Genomic DNA, 19,870 nt, shown 5'->3' with positions numbered 1-19,870 from the left:
TGGATTCTTTTAGGTCCCTTCTACTCCCATAATTTCCTTCCATAACCGATCGTCCCTTAATCCATCAAAACCTTTAATTATCTTATATGCATCAGATACTGAAAATTGCCCTCTTGGGGACCTTATCGATTTTATTTTATCTTCATTATCATCTGGACAAGGCGATAGACATGCCTTAATCTTCTCAATTACCTCTATTGGAAGCCAACCTCTTAATTCAACAAGCTTCCACGCACCATCCTCCCCTACATAGTCCTCCACTACATTTTGTCGCATATTACTTGTAACATTAAACACGGCTACAATCTCTCACTATGTTGGCACACACCTTTAGGAATATTTTCATGTAACATGTGAAAGACTGGCATTTGTTAAGTAACAGATTGTCCTAGCATTAAACGTCCTGCTAAGGATAAACTATTCTTCTTCCAACCACTTCTTCTAAACTTTATCAACAGAAAGTGAAATTTCCATTTTGAATTCCTTCCCCCTGTTATAAAAGCACCCAAATACCTTCCCAAGTCATTTTCCTTTTTAAACCCCAAAGACATCTAACAATTCTAGCTATTTACTGTCACATACATTCCTTGAAAAATACATAGTAGTCTATAGAGCATTTATTTTTTGACCAAACATTTCAGAAAATAAATTGAGGCAGTCTAGCACTACTCTTAGTTGACTAACCTCAGCTTCACAATAGAGAAGCAAATCGTCTGCAAATAATAAATGTGAAATTACCTTCCTCCTTCCAAGCATAAACAACATCCATCTTTTTTCTTCAACAGCATCTGCGATGACATGTGACAACTTCTCCATCCCCAACACAAAAAGAAATGGTGATTGGAGGATCCCCTTGACGCACCCCCCTTGTTGGTGAAAAAGAATCAGATTTTGTTCCATTCCATAATACCTGGAATGAAGTGGATTTCATGTTCTACATTTTTTTTTTTTTACTTATTCAAGGAAACGATCTTGTAAAGATAAAAAATGACTAAAAAATTGATTTTACCCTTGTAGACTGTAGTTATGAATTTCTTTCCCATTTTTTGGCCAGGAATTTATTTCCTCAAAATAATTGTAGGTTACTATTGACTAATACTTCGTCATATTTTCTTTCTTATTCGTTATTGGTTTTGTCCAATGTGTTGAGCCCAAGAGAATGCCAGATCGCATTAGAATTCGGCCCACATTTAAAACATTGAGAGCGAGCAAGCGAGCGAGACTGTTATCAGCTGCCGCAGTGAGGTGAAGCCGGAGAAAATGATCGTATGCGTTGCCGTCGTTGGTCACCAGGTATGCCTTTATACTTCCTCGTCCTCAAATTTCACACAGCATTCTTTGAGATTATTATAAGCTTTATTTTTTTCTGCACGAGATCACAAATCGCTCTTTTTTTTTTCCTTTTCTCTCGATGAGCAGAACAACCCGCTGTATATTCAGAGCTTCACTGAAGCCGATGATGCTCTCAAGCTCCATCATATCGTCCACTGCTCCCTCGATGTAGTTGATGAGCGAGGTCCGTTATCGAGCAATAATTTATATTTTGCTGAGTATGCTTGATTTTACTGACCAGGCTTAGATTCAAGAATTTGGGATTCTGGAAATTACTTGAGATGTGATTCTTCTCATGAAGAGTCTTGCTATGAAGTTTTGTTCTTGATCCAATATAGGAATGGTTGTGATTTGTAGATCCTCTGATTCGGAGATCTCGCCAAATTATTTAAGCTTCACTGTTATTGTCCTTTGCACTTTTCTTTGAGCTTGGGATTTTAGATCACACGTATGAGAATTAAGATTCGCTAGTTTCTCTAAATTTGCGACTCACTTTTCCTTGTCATGGATTATCTCACTCAATGTGTTATTTTAGCAGTGAACAATCCTAAAAAGTCCGGACCGATGCTGAATGAGACGTTTCTGGGTTTGCTATATCCTACTGATAATTACAGAGTGTGAGTGCATTTCTTGTCTATTCTATCCTGAAGATAAGTGTTTTCTCATTGCCTTGAATCCACGAAACAATAAAATTTGATGGCTTTTCTTGAGTATTCTTTTGTCATACAATCCGCAGCTATGGTTATCTGACTAATACAAAGGTGAAGTTTATCTTGGTGACAACAGATCTGGATGTCAGAGATGCAGATGTAAGAAATGTGAGTATAAATAAAACTCGATGGCTTTCTTTTTTGAACTACAATTTCGCATTGTGTAGTATTCTTCATAGCACGTTTTCTTCTCTTCTTGAATCAATGGACTCTGGAAAGGATTGTACTAATAAGTTATTCTCTTGACAACGCAGTACTGAGACACCCCAGGTTTTTGTTACTCAAAAAAGTTGAGCGTTTCTTGGAATAAATCTTGATAGGTCGTACTGGGCTGAATGTTATACTTTGCTCCCCACATTTTGTATGGCTAAATTATCTCACCTTACCCTTCCTCTATTAAGAAAAGAAGAAACGTCCAGGCCATCGGGATGGAATGAAATTGATGGGATAGAATCCTATTCCATGGACTCAACCAAAGTGCTGTCTTCCTAGGGGTGATTATTGGATGTCTTGTGCCTAACTTAATTTTGCTCCTCTATCGTATATTTAACTTCTTAATACCAATTAAATTTTATAGAATGGGGCACTTGTTCTAACTGAAAATTAAAGTTTTACTTTACCTGCAGTGTTGCCTGGCATGAGCAATGAACGATGACATTGTGTTTCAATTGGTCTAAAGCTATTGCCACTTAATTTATTATATTCTGATTTACTATGGTTTAATAAACAAGTGCCGTCTATTAATAGGTAGTCATGTTTTAATTTTCTTTAGTTTAAATGTAAGATTCAACCGTGAGTGCAAACGTGGCCTGCATCAAATCAATGTGCATGTGATTGAGTAATTCTAGATGGGAGTTGTTGCTCGAGTTGTCTAGTATCAATATTAGTTACACACATGTTTCATCTAAACATGTGAACCTTTCGTGTTTGCCTGAGGTCATTTTCTTCGATGATGAAATGCTACTATTGTTTTACTCATTAGTGATATCCAGTGGAGATACCTTTGATGATTCAATTATAGGTTTTCTTTAATAATTTGAATCCAACCAATATGCTGTGCGGCCGAATGCTGATGAACTGGATAAGATTTGTTGGAAACTTTTCTTCTTTGATTTGGCTACTAATTGTCATTGTTTGCCTCCGCAGTTTTTCAGGAAATTCCATTCTGCATATGTAGATGCGGTTTCAAACCCATTCCATGTGCCAGGTAAAAAGATCACCTCTAGAACTTTTGCAGACAGGGTGAGCACAATTGTCAAGTCATTTGGATTAAGTTCCACAGGCTGAGCCTAGATAAATGTCGATATTTCTCTTAGAACTCCTTTTTTTTTTTTTACCCAAAAAAGGTGTCATTTTGCCTCATGATTCGTGTTCCTTAGGAGTTACTTTGTGGTGAAATGCTTATCAAATGTGGATGTCTATGAACATTTTAAACATCTTCCCTTGTATACCATTCAATATATAAGTTCAAAGTTACCTTGGATGCCATAGGTGGTCCTACCAAATATGGGTATCTTTCGTACTCACACTTGATTCAAATATTTGAGGTTTCTTTTGAGGGAGAATGACATTGAAGGCCTTAAAAAGGAATATTATTACAATAAGGACCTATCAGCTTTGTATTGGATATTGTGTTGTGAAAATACAGACATGTTTTAAAAAGCTGAACCTTAACTTATTAAATTTATGAGGAAACCCTAATAAAAAATATAAATTAAGATTCAGCTTTTCACAACATAATATCTGATACAAAACTGATAGGCTTCTATTGTAATAATTTTTCTTTTTAAGGCTTTCAATGTCATTCTTCCTTCTTTTGATGCTCACAAGGAAATTCGGATAAAGTCAGTTAAGAGAATCTGTCGTGAAAAAAAAAAAAAGTAATCAATTTGAAACGCACAGTAAACCTTGGGATTCAATCGGTGCTCTAAGGGCTGTGTTTGCCCCAACCCATGCTCTTTTAAGTAATTAACGAAGTTACTCGAACAACGAGATGGAGCCATCAAAATGAAGCCAAGGAAAAACCGTTGGAACTGTGGCATGTTCTACATCAATTGGTCAGCCATGTGCAGGATTGTTTTTAATAACCACATGGAGTCACTAGACATTTTCAGGGGTTATTGTTAGTAAAGTTCTGTTCACTTATATTAACATTTGAGGCTTACAGAAGCTACGGGGATTTTTATGTTGTATTTTAATTTTTGTTACTTTCGATTAGGGTTCATCAATTCTGGTTTTGGTCCTCCTCTAGACAAAGGCAGTCATAGCATCAACGCACGTTAAAACTGTCAATAAATCCTGGGTTCGGTTGACGCGATGTTAATTAATTACTAATGATACTTTATGAAGCAATTTAAAAAATGCTTCGTATTATTACTACCTTGCCTTATGTCTTGCAACCTTAGGCATTCAGTGTAGAATTTTTTTCGTTAAGAATTGTAAAATGGGTAACAACTAAGGGCCTGTATAAAATTGTCTTTGTTTTATTACTTTGAGAATTAATATTTTGTAAAATATGTTTTGAGGGAAAAAAATAAATGATTTTTACATTCTTTATTCTCATTGATGATAATCTCAAAACATTAAAAGCATATTTTAATTTTATATTCTCAAAAACAATATTTAATCTTTTTATTCTTTAAAACATTTTTTAAGAATTCGCTACCAAATAAGTTTTTTTATATTTTTGTTTTGGAGAATTAAAAACTTTTTTCGGAGCAGGATGTCAAACAAGTTTTAAATTTCCTTTAATTCCTTAAACCAAAAAAAAAAAAAAACTAACAGAGGGAACCCTCTGTCGAATCATACTGAAAATAGAAGTAAAACTTCAAATCATTTACGCCTTCAAAATACTTGTAGAAAATATAATAAAATAAATTTTCAAAAAGTCTCCACTATAAATATTAGAAACTAGGATCTTGGGCCTAATATTTCCAAAACAAATACTTTCTTTTAGTTAAATCTTATCATCTATATCCTTTTTTTTTAATGGCCTTCAATCGAAAAAAAGAAACTTGAAAAAATATAGAACACAATAAGAGCGCAAGATTAGTAAAGGGCATACAAGTTCATGCGTGAGAGTTGCTTGTTCGCTATCACCAAGGATAAGCAAACAACCATTGCCACCACTAAATTATGCATATAGAAAGTAGCTGATAAAATCATCCCGTGAATCATTACATAAAGGCCCTATAAGTAATAAAATTTCACAAATCGGACACCAGATTTTATCGGGCAGCGGGTAAAAGAATCCTTTTCCAGGGTCAAGTAAGGATGGAAAAGGAAAAGCCTCCAAAATTGTTCGGCACCAAGCAAATGCTTTGCTTGGCTTTTATTTCCGCAGAACTAAAACCAGGGCAAAAAAAGAGAAAAGAATCCTTGCCAGAGCTGAGCTAAAAACATAGAAATATATTACCTTGTTGTTTAACCAAAACAAATTAAGCTACTGGCCTTGTTGAACACTCATTGGACCTAAATATCATTTGCTTTATCACTATATTATATTTGCTATCCGATCTAGCTTGACTTTGATGACCTGCTGGGGATAATAATTGAGCACGCGACAGCATAATCCCGAGTGTTAATGCATTCATACTGATACTACCCTACATCTCTACCCAACACTCCTCAAAGTTAAAGAGGAACTCGAGCTACAATGTTGGGCAGAATCATAAGAGAACCTTCTCTGTTCCTGTGCATCCCTGTTCAGGCATCAGGCGTATCAAGGCCTTTAGTGGCACTAAAAATACCATAACCAGATCTTGGGGCATTGGAAGCGCTAGGGTGAGCTATTCCACCCTTGCGGATATCTTCAAAGGAAGGCATGGGGTTTCGTGATCCAGGAGTAACAGCTTGCTTGACTGCTTCTGTTTTAGCATAAGAATCTGGCATGGCCTGCCTGTTTTGATTCAAATCCGAGGGTGCTGACTTGAATGCACCTCTTACTTCAGGTCCTCTGCTATTTGAAACAGAATTATCCCATGATGTCTTTTGTTGGAAACTGATTCTTGGATCAGTTCTTTTGTACCTATTCTCGGTCACAACTGGTGGCTGTTGTGCCGTGGATGGAAAATTATTCATACGAGAATCTGGTCGTTTGTACCTATTCTCAGTCACAGCAGGATGCTCTTGCGTGATAGATGGGATATTATTTCGTTTGTATCTATTCTCAGTCATAGTTGGCTGCTCCTGTGAGATAGACAGTTGATTATTTCGCCTGTACCTATTCTCAAACATAGCAGGAGGCTCTGAATCACTTTTTGATAGTAAGCCTGCTTTATGTGCAGCATCTGTTCCATCATCCGCTGAGTTAGCCCTGTTCAGATCATGACTAAAATTAAGTGCTTGTTGAAATTATCATCACAAGCAAATTTGGAACAAGCATTATTCTTTTATATTTTTATATAACCTGCCCATCACAAGTGCCGTATGCTTGTCACCATCAGAAAGCACTTCATCCTCCGTCTCAAACCCTGTTTCAGCAGGACTTTCATTCAGATCTTCATCAGAGTCGCTAACCTCTTCAGCCTCAACAGACTTATCCATTGCATCTTGCAACTTTTTCCCTCGGACACCACCTTTCTTTGGTAGCCCAAATTTGATATGCCTGACAATCACATAAGCTTCTTTTTTCCCCATATGAGGTCCACTTTCAACAACAGACACATCTTCTATCTGTAAAGAACTGCTTGGGTATAGAATTGAATGATGGACAAAACTAGGAAAATAAGGTTAAAAAAAAAAACGTGTAGACAAAATTCAGACAGGAAATCCTGGAATAAAGCAGGTGACAGTCATACCAAAGCAGAAAAACGAGATAATATTCCTTCCATGTCCTGATCCACAGCTCCTCCTAATGCCCTGCACTGCTTTGCATGACCGTTAATGAGTGAAAGACCACCAAAAACATCAAAATATTTTAATGATGCAATGAACACATGCACATATGGCTAACATTTCTCAAGATCATCTCCTTTCTTATCATGTATGCATGCCCCAAACCTAACAAGTGATATAAGCAAGAATACATCAGATCATTTATGTATTTACCATGATAAATTATATATAGATGACTAAACGATTATGCACAAATCAGATGCACACGCAAACCTTGCTTCACAAACAGATATTCCAAAATCACTTCATAATTGCTCCACAGGTACTGTACAAACACTATCTAAGAGCATCCTACTCTTTCTTTTTTGGTTTGGGGGGAGGGAGAATATGAGCACCCTAAATTAAAACCAATTAAATATCACATGTAGAGGGTAAAAAAGTACCTTCACTCGGTAACCCTTCTCCATTAATTTTCTAACCATATCTGCTTTCATCTTCAGGTCTTTTAATTCCTGAGAACATAAGACAAAAATGTCAAAACATGAAATTTACTTTTTTGAAGTTCAGCAGATAGCAAAGAAACTCAACATAAAATCACATTAAGACCAACAATTGACTATGAACTTACAGCTTTTGCAGAAAAGCGCATTTCCTTGCCAACCCCGTTTCTCAAACTCAACTCTGACTGCATGTGATAAATAACATATTAAAACAACATTACATACATGATATACACATACAAGCACACATGCATGCGGACTATCTTTTAAAATTAGAGAAACAAAAATATGCGAAGGCTCAATTTCCAGCCACTTGAAAGTTGGCTTGCTCTGCCGTAAGAGATTTTACTTGTCAAACATCCCTGCTTTACCAATACCAGATACACACAAAGTATTGTATCAACTAAGATGAAAAGGTTATAAACTTCATGGTCCATTTATTTTTTTTATCCCACGCCAAAGATTTTTCAGGTCTATTTACAGTTGCCTCAAAAAGGTTTAAAATAGATTGAGTCATTGAGGATGTAATAGGATCTGATCAGGATGCTGCAAGCCATGGATGCAGTGGTCTAGATAACATGTCCTTTGAAGCTAGCAGGAAAAAAGGCAGCTTAATCTGCAAAAGGTTTTACTGTCTGGTCTATATATGTATATACTCTCTCCATCCCTATATACAAAAGGTTTTTAACCAAATCACGCAAACCAATAAAAGTTGGTTATCTACTTAAAAGCATAGCAACATTTCAATTTTGCCCCTAATTATTGTAATAAAAAAATGAATCTCTTTTTTCAAAATAAATTAATGGAAGTGCTTATCTTTTTCCCTTTCCAATGTAATAAGGGTATAATGGTCCATTTATTAAAAATATGCTAATAACCTCTTATATTTAGAGACAAAAAATGGTTTAAGAAAACCTCTTATAAATAGGGATAGAGGGAGTATAATATAACAGCTCTAACAAGCCACATTATTCATCAGCCATGAATAGTATGGCTAATTTCTCAAACTATGTACAACTATAGACCACAATAGGATGCACACTGGTTAAAAATAAACCTAACAAATTATTAATTTAAAAATAAAATGGAAAAATGTACTTGTGAAGGATGTTATTTATTCTCAATGATGAAAGGATTCTTTTCCTTTTCATTTAGAAGGCTTGAACTCATAAGGGAATAAATTCAATTGGTAAGGATTGATCTCATACCCCATAAGGGCCATATCAAACTCCTACCATCAATGCGACGATCTCATAGGCAAAAACTCTATAACCACCTCTGTCCTATATAACTGCTCTTTAAGCAATGAAGTTTACCTCAACCCCGGTGAACTCTTAAAAAACCAACTCACTGAATCCTTTTTCTTACCAAAAATTAAAAAAAAAATTCCTACCAGATGATTGTAAGATAAAATATATTAAAATATTAAATTATAATCTTAATTAATATAATATCCTCCTATTCTCATCCAAAATCATATATTTTATATTGATCTATAACTTCTACTAGTAAACAAAAGCAAAACTGCACTACATACTGCACCTTGCTCTTAGCACGCTCCTTTTCCTTTTCTTGCTGTTTGTACTTTTCCTTGTGGTAGTCCATAATTTTGCAGACAGGTGGTTTTGCATTTTTCTGAACCTGTACAACATTATGAAAATTATGGACGCCCTTGTGACAGATTTGAGAACAATTCTAATATTCATGGCATAATTTAGAAATGCCAGTAGAACCATTGTGCTGAATCTAAAAGAAAGCAAAAATTATACGCTGGCATAGAGGTGAGGCGACCACTATATAGCCCAAATATAAGAGATAATTCTTTTTATTGAAATAAAATAAAGCTAATTCTTTTTGTTGTCAGTGACAATTTATCACTATGTGAAATTAGACAAAGCCTCTCTGCCTCGTCTTAAGATTGAAGACTCACAGTCCTCTAATTATTTTGTTCACAGTTTAGCAGTTTATGGTCACAATATCACTGATTCTTTTCGTATCTTTGATCATAAACCATCTTTCTTAGAAGATGGAGTATGATGAAAGTTTGGTCTTTATGTTTCTTTGTATTTGTTCTATTTTTTATTAAATAGAAGTATCCAGTTTTCACTCAAAAAACAAACAAAAAGAAAAGAAAAAAAGACTCACAGTCCACACCTCGTACAAAACTTTGAAAGTCCCAAAATATAGCAAGTATCAATAAATCCTTCAGCAAACTAAAATATTTTATTCATTGCCTATTTCCACTCAGCACTTTTGTTTAAATGTTTCAGAAAACATGGCAAAAGACAGGGAAAGAAAAAGAAGAAGAAAAAAACTTACCTCCACCAAATCAAGCTTAAGCCTCCTAGCACGTTGTAGTGCTTCAAGCCTTGAAACTATTGAATGTCCTGCATGGATACATAAATTTAATGGCAAAATCAGAGTTCAAACAGAACATATTAACAAATTCACAAGTACTGATCTTTCCATTGAAAACAGTACAAAGCAGCATATGTCTACACTCTGCGTTCCAGACATCTACATTTATTATATGCAAATAACTATAAATCTCCATAAATCCTTTGGAAATTGGTAGTCTTATCCTAACTTCCTAAGCATGTTCCATAGTCCATATTATATTCTTGTTAATCTTAGTCAAAATTGTTTCATAGAAAGTAAGAGAAAACAAGTGTTTGTGATGAGTGAACACATCCTATTAAAATGAAAGTATGGCCGGTAGCTTTATTTTCTGGCAAACTTTTAGAACAGCAATTCACTTTACCCCTTTCAATATAAGATGATTAATCTAAGCATACGGTTGCACTTGCATTTCCCTTCGACAAATCAGTAATTAACAGCCAATACAACCTTCCCCTAATAAGTTGATATTTGATTACCAATTGAATAATAATCACTCTTACGGAAGGCATTAATTATTAGACTGAAGAGAGAAATGCCATGCGCACAGCCACAAAACTATATTACAAAAATAAACAATTCACATTAGCGAATATCAGGAGTAATATATTTACCATCATCAACAACAAGCCTGACAAACTGATCAGTAATTTCTTCGTTCATTCGCGGCTCACTATTGTCCTTCTTCGTCTTCGCCTGAAAACAAAAAATGCACCATCAACACATAACATCAAGGAGAATCATCTAAACCACACATGGCTATCACAACAACATACTCTGTTATACAGGACCTAAAAATCCATCTACCTTACTGGATAAAGAACCCATAACCAATTCCGCAAGAACAAACAAATACATGCCTCAACATTAAATTTTTTTACGCTAAGACATACTTCACAAGAAACATACTACCCCTTCTTTGTCACCGTCGAAGCAAAAAATTTAACATTGTCAACCACTAAAGTTACAAACCTACCTGAACAGGAGCAGCAAAAAACCTTGCGTTATAATAAACATCAGTGGACCTATTTTGAAAAATCCAGCTTGGCCTCTCACAAACCCGGGTTTTCCGATGTGTGATGGAATTCAATAAAGATGCGCCGGGGAGCTGAACATAACATCTTCGAAATTGAGTGGACAAGATTTTCAACTTAGATTGCCTGATGCGGCACCAATACGCCATCACATGCGTGCAGGGAAAGAGGCCTGGAAACTAATAAACCATAACTATGGTACTATTATCTTGGCAGAAAGGTTAATCCTTTAGCACAGAGTAAAGTTAGTTTTTCGAACAGAGATTCAGAGCGGCTTTAGCTGTTACATACGGGATACAGCTTTACCAGCTACCCTTGCGCCAGAACTTGGAGACTGCTCTCGCGCGCAGGGCGGGGTTCCGGGGTCTAGAACCAGCAATGCGAAGTCATGGAAACTGGTTGTAGGGCTCGTCTTTACGCTCGCAGTTAAATGGGCTTGACACGATGAGTGGGCCTGTGCTTAATAGTCCGGAAGTCGAGATTCGTCTTCCATCGCTGATCGTTATCAAAGATTTTCATCCTTTTCCATTTTTCTTTTTTGAACATTTACTGGAGTTTCCTAAAAAAAAAAAAGAAAAACAAAATCATGCCCGACCATAATCTTTGAAATTTGAAGACTCAATTTGGATGTTCAAGTAAGGATGTTCGTGTTACATGAAGCTAAAAAAAAAAAAGTTCACGTTTCTATCTACCTAACTACCAACCATTTCCTTTTGGGTGAGTTCCAGCCAATAACAAAGATTTTGTCCTTTGAAGCACCAAGGCAAACAGTAGACTCCTAACTAAATTTGCACATATATAAGAATTGTGATACATATATAAATCAAATGTCCAATCATGGTTAGAGAATAAAAAAATAATTTTTCTTATTAAGATTTAAAATATAAATTGTAAATTCATTATAATAAAGTTGTAAAATTGAAAGTCAAACTTGTAAATTCTTAAAATATGACACTTAAGACTTAATTTGAATTAATTGGTCTCCTTAAAACCTATCTGTCATTCTCCCATTTAAACTTGGGTGAGATAATTATTTACTGATTCACTAACTTGTTGGGATAATTTGCATAGCTCTACAATATTGACCTTGGGCTCGGCTTTATAGAACTAAATATGGAACTTACATCTCTTCCCATGTAAAGACGGAGTTAGGTGCCAAGGTCATATACCATATGAAAGCTGAGCCCATGAGGGAATTCAAGGATAGTCTTAACTTCTGGTTGCCAAAATTCTTATAATTAGCGATTTCTCTATACTTGATGGTGAACCTTCCAATATGCTCCAAGTTTGATTGAGTGCCATCTCTTAAGAATAGAGTGAAATCTAGAATATGATAGCCCCTAGGATATAGATTCTCTCGATCTATATTTAAGATGCAACTTAGGAAAGGTAGGCCGGCCAATAGGTCTTAGCCTAGGCTCATAAATGTCATGTATTTACCTCCCTTAGTACATCCATTATTACTAGCTAATCTTATAGAGGTGGAAGTTAGCTCTTTCTGGGAGTATACCCATGCCCCCTAACCGCTAGTGTTGGGTTCCTGTATTTAATATAGAGGATTATTTATAAGATTAGTTTGAGCAAAAAAAATAGGGTTAAGATTATCCCTTACATGCACGTAGCCCCAAAGGCTTATGTCAAGGATACTCCCTGAGGGTTGCCCCCAATCTGGCATGAAATTTGATCCATCTTCTGTAAGCCCTCCCTTTAGTAATGCAGTGATGTTTTTTATCCTTTCATGAAGGGCCTGCATCATTACCTGTTAGCACTCTCTTTTTTGACACTTTGATACTTTGAGTTAGAGCACATAGAACTTTTGACTTTCTTCCAATTGCTTGTCCATACGATCTTGTATCCATCGTAATACTTTTGCTACAAGCTCATTAGACACAATCAAATAATTGACAGTTTTATTACTTGCCTTTGATTTAGGACTCACACTACTGTTGTTAGTAGTCATCAGCACTACGTGCTCTCGATGTGTACTTACTCTAGCTTCACGTGTAATTAGTTCCTCTTGCCTTATGTGTGTAGAGCCACCTTCTGGTTTGTAAGAACCAATACTCTTACCTTCATCAACCTTCCCGTCTTTGCATGTTTTGAACATCTTTATCACATGGGTCTCGCCAAGCATGCCACAAGTTGTTAAATGTATTTGAACAATACAACTATCAGACGTGCTAAAGACTTAGAGTCTTCAATATGATAAAAAGGGTTCTCATACTCCCTTATCTCAATTTACCTGGATGCAGAGATTTAAAGATAATGATATAAAAGTGATTTGATTGTTAAAATTGAAGTACAAAGTTTCCAAGATTACAGCTATGAAATTAAAATAATAAAGTCTAAGCCTAAGTGCAAAGTAAATTTGATTTGAATTTTAGCAATGAATCTACTATGTATGTAGATTGTTTGCTTTTTATTTCATTAATTGAACCCTTTTTATACTTGAACACCTAAGACCATTATGCTTAAAGAACCAGGAGCCTGTATGTAAAATATCCGCTATCATTAGGCATAATCTAGTGAGATTCATGGCACATTAGATAACGATTTCATGTCCCTTTAACGGAGTTCCACGTTCAGTTGCTTCGAGTTTTAAGGGCTACACTCTTTGCCTCAGTGCAAAACCTTATCTAGGAGCTGATTGAGCCTCGCTTTTAGTTGAGTGCTGGGCTTGGCGTTTCTTATTACATTCTCTTTGTTATGTTAGGCTTTAGTTAATTTGACACTTCATTTTAATCCCAATCAAATTCAAAAAACTAATTTAATTGTATAATAACAAAAGAGGACATGAAGTTTTTAAGATACATTTGTGTAACTCATTTGATATCTTTAAGAACAAAATCATAAATTTAAATTATATTTTCGTTAAAGGATGGAATTAGAAAATATGAAGTGAATTATAAATCTAGGTAGAAAATTTAAAGGGTAAATTATAAAATATTCAATTTTAAAAAGATAAAATGAATTAATAAATTATAAAATATTATAGTACAAAATATTTTTCTTGTGCATACTCTTTCATTAAAAAATATGAACCATTTTTTGAGAGAGGATGTTAAAAAATAGAGGGTATTTAAATCTTTCAATATGCAATTAATGAGGTTTTTTTTTTTAAATATCCTTTGCTATGGGTGTAATTAATTGACACATTAAATAAGGTAAACACAAAAAGAGTTCATAATTTTAAAAATAATTAACTAACTCATTAAAAGTGTGATCCAGTTAAAGATGTCTCATAATATTGAATAGGAGAATATATACGTATATAATCCTATAATACAGATATATGCTAAATATCATATCTTATATATGTAATCTAATTTATCAAATATTGGTAAAAATCTAATTAAAAATTCCATTTAATGAACAAAAATCAGCTTGAATATTAATATTTTTGATAGACAACAAATTGAGAGAGAGTGAGGAGTAGAAAGTAAAGGCAGAGGTGCACAACAACGCAACCCCCAAAGTAGGCCCATAAGTCACTTTTTCCTAAGAAATGAGTCAAAACAAAAATTTAACCAAACATATTTCTTTTAACACAACAGTTTGAGATTTGAGCACCCCAAATGCATTCGGTAGACATGTTTTGCGTTCTTATAATTGGAGTTCTTGGCAATCACGTGGATTGGGGGTCCAAAACTTAGCTTGGAATCCCAATTTAGTGGTCAAGGACTCACTGCTGCACCAAAAACAAGTCAAATAATATTCTCATCCATGATGTCCATCAAAGTTTGGAGCCTTGAAATCCAATGCCAAATTGAGAAAAGTAGTTGTTTTTGACCTCCATCATGCTTTTAATTTTCCATGCTGATATCTATTAGCATACATTTTTTAATTTTTATATTCTAAATTCTAACAGGATTCTTAATGCATAAAATTAAGAATTAAATTATATTTTTGCCACAAAAATATTTCTAAAAGAGTTGTGGACATTTTTAAAGAAAAGTATGAAACAATGTATCATATTCATAATCTTTTAAAAACAGTGTAATGTTGTTATTTTCAATAATTAACGTTAAGCTAATGATAAGTGAAAATGCCTTCTATCAGGTTGTTAATACTTGATTCCACATTGATCCTTGAAAAGAGCAACATTGTACCAATTTTAAAAGATTATAAGCTATATTATTTTGTAAATCAGCTTGTTAGGATGCTCATAGCTTTTTTTTTTTTTAAGAAAAAATTAATCTAAAGGTCCTTATAGTTTTGCATGAATTTGAATTAGGTCCTTGTAATTTATTTTATTTTAATCAAACTCTTATAGTTTAATAGATTAAATATGTAAGTTCCTAGTTGTTAAAATCCTTTAATATTTTCTTTTAAAAAATGAAATTAAAGGCTTCTATATATTTGTTAAAAGATAATTTCACAATTTTTATAATTTAAAATTTATATAATTAGGTTATGTTTTCTGAAAAAAATTTAATATATAGAATTTTCACAAAAAATTAATAAAAATATAAGTATTGTATTAAGTCAATTTTTTGGCTAAAAATATTAAATTAATTTTTCTATAAATTTTAAAAGTGTTTTTATTTTGAAAAATTATAAGGGCTTGAAAAAGTATAAGACTTGATTAAACTATAAATTGTTTTTCTATAATATATTTAATTAATTAAATTATAAGAACTTGATTAAGATAAAATAAATTATAAGAACCTAATTTTAAATTGAAAAAATTAGAAGGACCTACGTATCAATTTCTTTTCTTTTAAGAATATCTTAGATAAAAAATTACACTTTAATTCTATTTTTTTCCATAATATAACAATTTCAATACAAAGGGGCCATGCTCTGTTAAAGAATTAAAAAAAAAACTACAGTATTTCTCTATTTTTATTCAATTGATTATGCATCCACTGTGTGTGCTTTTAGAAAAAAATGCAACAGAAGGCAAGAGGAGAGTCAGAATTTTTAGCCAAGGGAGTTGGGTTGCGAAGCATATATAGTATTAGAGGAATATGCATACATACACATAACATAACATAAATATTTCTTTTAGAAAATGATAAAAAAATTTATTTAAATTATATAAATGGCAGATTAGTTCTACAAAATAGCAAAATTTTATTGAAATCCTATGAGATTTTTTTATCATTAGATAATTAAAGAAAATGACCAAATTATCCTAAAATAAAACAAAAATCTTGAAATTTGTGAATGGCTATTAAATTATTGTGAATTTAAAAAAAGTTGATAATATAGGAATAAAAGTTATAAATTTTTAACACCTTATGCATATCAGGAGCTGTATATATAGAGTTACAAATGACTATTGAATTATTATAAATTTAGAAATAAAAGTTGTTAATATAAGAACAAAAGTTATGAATGAAAAATTGTGAATCTTCAACACTTGATATATATTAGGATTTGTAGATGCAGAGTTGCAAATGACTATTGAATTGTTGTGAATTTAAAAATAAAAGTTGTTAATGTATGAACAAAAGTTGTGAATAAAAAATTATGAATTTTCAACACCTGATGCATATTAGGACTTGTAGATCAGGACTTATGAATAACTATTAAATTATTGTAAATTTAAAAACAAAAGTTATGAAATGGAAAATTGCAAATTTTTTTAATATGAATAAAGGACAAAAGTGTCATTTCTTATAATTTCTTAATGATAGAAACATCCCTTAAGATTTCAAGAGAATTATGCCATTTCGTGAAATTAATCTACCATTTACATAATCTAAATAAATTTTTCTATCATTTTTCCTATTTCTTTTTCGTTCAATATATTCATGATCAATTTTACAAATATATGTATTTTTATTTTTTTTTAAGTTTTATCAGTTAATCCGTGATATAAAAATTATCAATTTTTACATTTATAGTAAACTTTTTATCAATTTTCTTATCAATATAAACTAGCATTAAATTAAAGTAGTAAAAAATTATATCTATTCTTGTTATGAATACTTGTTTTTTTTATAATTTTACAGTTGAAAAAGCTCATTTAATGATTGTCATTAACATCATCATCAGAGTTAGTATAAGCCTTCGTAATGTGTCAATCAAACAATAAAAATTAGACTTTCCAACCTAAACTCTTGAGATAATTCACCCCTAATTGTCTTATGAAAATTAGGATCCCTAAGCACATCAAGTTCATAATATTATAATTCATATTCTAATCAAATCTTTTATCAATAAAAAAATATGAAGGGTAACATTTTTCAATAAGATTACATATGTTCTTAATATCAAATGATTTAAAGACGTCTTTAGGTTTTAAAAAGTTCTATTGATTGCCTACTTAATAGGAGAATTACACATAAGTCTGATAGAAGACAATTATTATTACAAAGTTCATTAATAACTTAATTAAGGTCATTTTAATTTAATTGTTAATGGTTCTTGTAATAATTAATTACCTTATGTGGAACTTCAACATAATTCTTCTTCATTTAGTGTGTGTTTTGTTTTTAGTTTGTCAAAAATTTATTGGCTAAAAATTTATTTGATAAAAGTTAATTTGACAAAAATCAGTTAATAAAATTTATGGTTAGATAATTTTTTTTAAAAGTTATTTTAACGAATTAAAAATTGTTTAAATTATGATAATAATTGAGTAAAAATAAAAAAGTGAGAATTAGTTGATAGTAAAATTATGCAAAGTACTTTTAAAAAACTATTCAAAATTAAGTTTAAAGAATAAACTTTTGGAGCTTTTTGAATGTACTTTTTAAATTGATTTTGAAAACAATTTAAAAAAAATCAAACAACTTTTACATTCTTAAATCTTTAAAGGTCCTTTTTAAATGTAAAAATTAGGTAAATTAAACAGGCCCTTGATTTATTATTTAATTATGTCAATTGATTATCTATAACAAATTAAATATATCAATACAGTAATAATAATTAATTATCATATAATCTATGTCAACGGGACCAAAATATATCTAAGCAACACACTGTAACACTCTCAAATTTACAGATTAATTTTTCGCAAGTTATTAATTCAACAAATCCTTTTTTTTTTAACCCTTATCATGGTAGAAAAATTTCTACTATGATACATTCAAGACAATATACCACAGGTCTTAAAATATCTCAAAAAGTAATTAGAACCATGAGGGACAGACATGATCCTCATAGCATGTTATTCAAATCAGATCATAAATCAAAAGGAACAGACATAATCCTCTTGGACATATAATTGTATTTAATAAAAAGGATTAGAGTTTACATGTTGTCAAAATAAGAAATGTCCTAGGTTGGCACAAGATACATTACATAATACAAAATGAGAGGCAACGTAAAAGATGGTGTCTCATACACCAAAGTTACGCCTCTGGTGCTTTCTCGGCCGGACTCTTTCCTGTAAAAATATTAACCACGGGGAATGAGACTTAAAAGTCCCAGTAACCAGAAATTAATATGTAATGATGCATGCGGATGTAACTAATCATGCGATTGCTAAGTGGGCACACAAAACATTTAACCGAACAATACTTTCAAACAAACCGAACAAGTATTTAATTTGCATGACTGCACCCTATATCCTCCTTTCACCATACTCGGACGCCAAATCACCCGGTCAAAGGTGAGTTGAACTAAGCGACACGCCACTCATTGGGTCCAATGAGGGCTTACCACGTGGTAATAATTAACCGAACAGAAATTCCCATTAACACCATACATTAAAATACCCTGACAAGTCATGCATCATTCAAATATCTAAACAGGAATATATCCGAACAATAATATCTCATCATGATAAACAAAAATAAATTTTTAACCCATTTGGCAATAATTTCAAACAAGTATATACAGTATTTATTTTCAATAATTCATAATTTTTTCAAACAATAAAACAACACATAACCATTCACAAACACACCCATCACAACACATTAATAGTGGTTACCTTGTGTTTTGAATAACAAGTTCCCCTTCACAACTCCTTTTTCACCACTATCTTTGTCAATATAATCTACATAATTATTTCACAATACTATATATTAATTTTACATTAAAATAAATAACTCTAATTTAAATAGTTAGAAAGTCTTAGATCTATAATCCATATTAACACTAATTTAAGATTTATGCCTCATTTAACTTTTCAAATTCTTTTCTAAAATTCTCGTACCCTAATAAACTATTTTTTTATCCTCAAATCACTTCTAGTATCACAATTTCATCCTTCTATATTTTAAAAATTCGTCCAAAAATAAATTAAATTTTAAAATTATCCTGAAGCCTCAAATCACCTTTCTATAACCTCAAAAATACCTATTCATACTTAAATAAATATTTAATAATCATAGGTTTATCCCTACATCTCAGATTCCACATAAATTCAACCATATAGATCTAGATTTTATCTCAAAAATTCTTAAACATGAGTTTCAACCTCAAGAAAATATTCTATAATATTTATTATATCCCTAAGAGTTTTAATCTATATTTTTAATCCATCATATCATCAGATTAACTATCCTATAGAAAAATCCTAATCAAAATATTTACTCTATCCTACAAAATAATCATATCACTAGAAAGCTAATATTATTTAGAAAATAAATATAAAATTAATTTTGTAATTAAATAAATTTTTAAATACTAATCTAAATAGGAAAGTTAGAACATACCTGAAGAAAAAGAAAATAATCCCCCCTTGCGAGAAAACGCCGAGCAACGTGAGAGGAAGAGAGAAAAATAATATAAAAATGGGATTGTGAGTCCCAAAATTATATTTAAAAAAATTATAGGTTTGAATTTAATTATTCAAACCTTTGAGCCAAAAGTTGTAATTTCCTCTAAATTGCATTTTAGCCTCTTATACTTCCTAATACACACACCCCCTCCTTTTTATACATGAAGGCACCTCTTCTCTTCCCTCATCTAACCAATGTGGGACTTCGAAACAACAACCTTCCACCCCCCCTTTTTTTTGTTCCTTCTACCTTCTCTTTTTTTTTTCAACACATACATAAAAAAAATTATTTATGTATTATATCTTAACCAAATATTGCTTATGTGGTTTTAAATTTAAATTTTTAAATTCATAATTAAATACCTAATCATAATATTATTT

At 32.2% G+C, this 19,870-nt stretch overlaps 2 protein-coding genes across 3 annotated transcripts; one reads left to right on the top strand and one right to left on the bottom strand.

The window, feature by feature from the left end:
• The first annotated feature begins 1,150 nt into the window (after positions 1 to 1,150).
• LOC129293211 (uncharacterized) lies at positions 1,151 to 3,568 on the top strand. 2 transcript variants are annotated; one of them, XM_054931032.1, is made up of 5 exons: positions 1,151 to 1,293; positions 1,420 to 1,516; positions 1,871 to 1,949; positions 2,069 to 2,150; positions 3,189 to 3,568. In XM_054931032.1, exons 1-5 carry the CDS (start codon positions 1,261 to 1,263, stop codon positions 3,327 to 3,329), a joined length of 432 nt encoding a protein of 143 aa, XP_054787007.1. In that variant the 5' UTR covers positions 1,151 to 1,260; the 3' UTR covers positions 3,330 to 3,568. The 2 variants fall into 2 exon arrangements, with proteins under 2 accessions (XP_054787007.1, XP_054787006.1); XM_054931031.1 differs by having other exon boundaries at positions 1,868 to 1,949.
• Positions 3,569 to 5,098: 1,530 nt separating this feature from the next.
• LOC129293633 (translation initiation factor IF3-1, mitochondrial) lies at positions 5,099 to 11,208 on the bottom strand. Its single transcript, XM_054931695.1, has 9 exons — positions 10,752 to 11,208; positions 10,390 to 10,471; positions 9,698 to 9,765; positions 8,921 to 9,019; positions 7,507 to 7,563; positions 7,322 to 7,390; positions 6,842 to 6,907; positions 6,451 to 6,716; positions 5,099 to 6,357 (listed from the first exon to the last, which is right to left on the bottom strand). Exons 1-9 carry the CDS (start codon positions 10,956 to 10,958, stop codon positions 5,748 to 5,750), a joined length of 1,524 nt encoding a protein of 507 aa, XP_054787670.1. The 5' UTR covers positions 10,959 to 11,208; the 3' UTR covers positions 5,099 to 5,747.
• Positions 11,209 to 19,870: the final 8,662 nt, after the last annotated feature.

Source organism: Prosopis cineraria, unplaced genomic scaffold, assembly GCF_029017545.1.
Source record: "Prosopis cineraria cultivar Desert tree isolate PC_DT_omini unplaced genomic scaffold, ASM2901754v1 PC14, whole genome shotgun sequence".
Taxonomy (NCBI): Eukaryota; Viridiplantae; Streptophyta; class Magnoliopsida; order Fabales; family Fabaceae; genus Prosopis; species Prosopis cineraria.
Note: the sequence above shows the minus strand (reverse complement) of the source record. Positions and strands in the feature narration are given on the sequence as shown.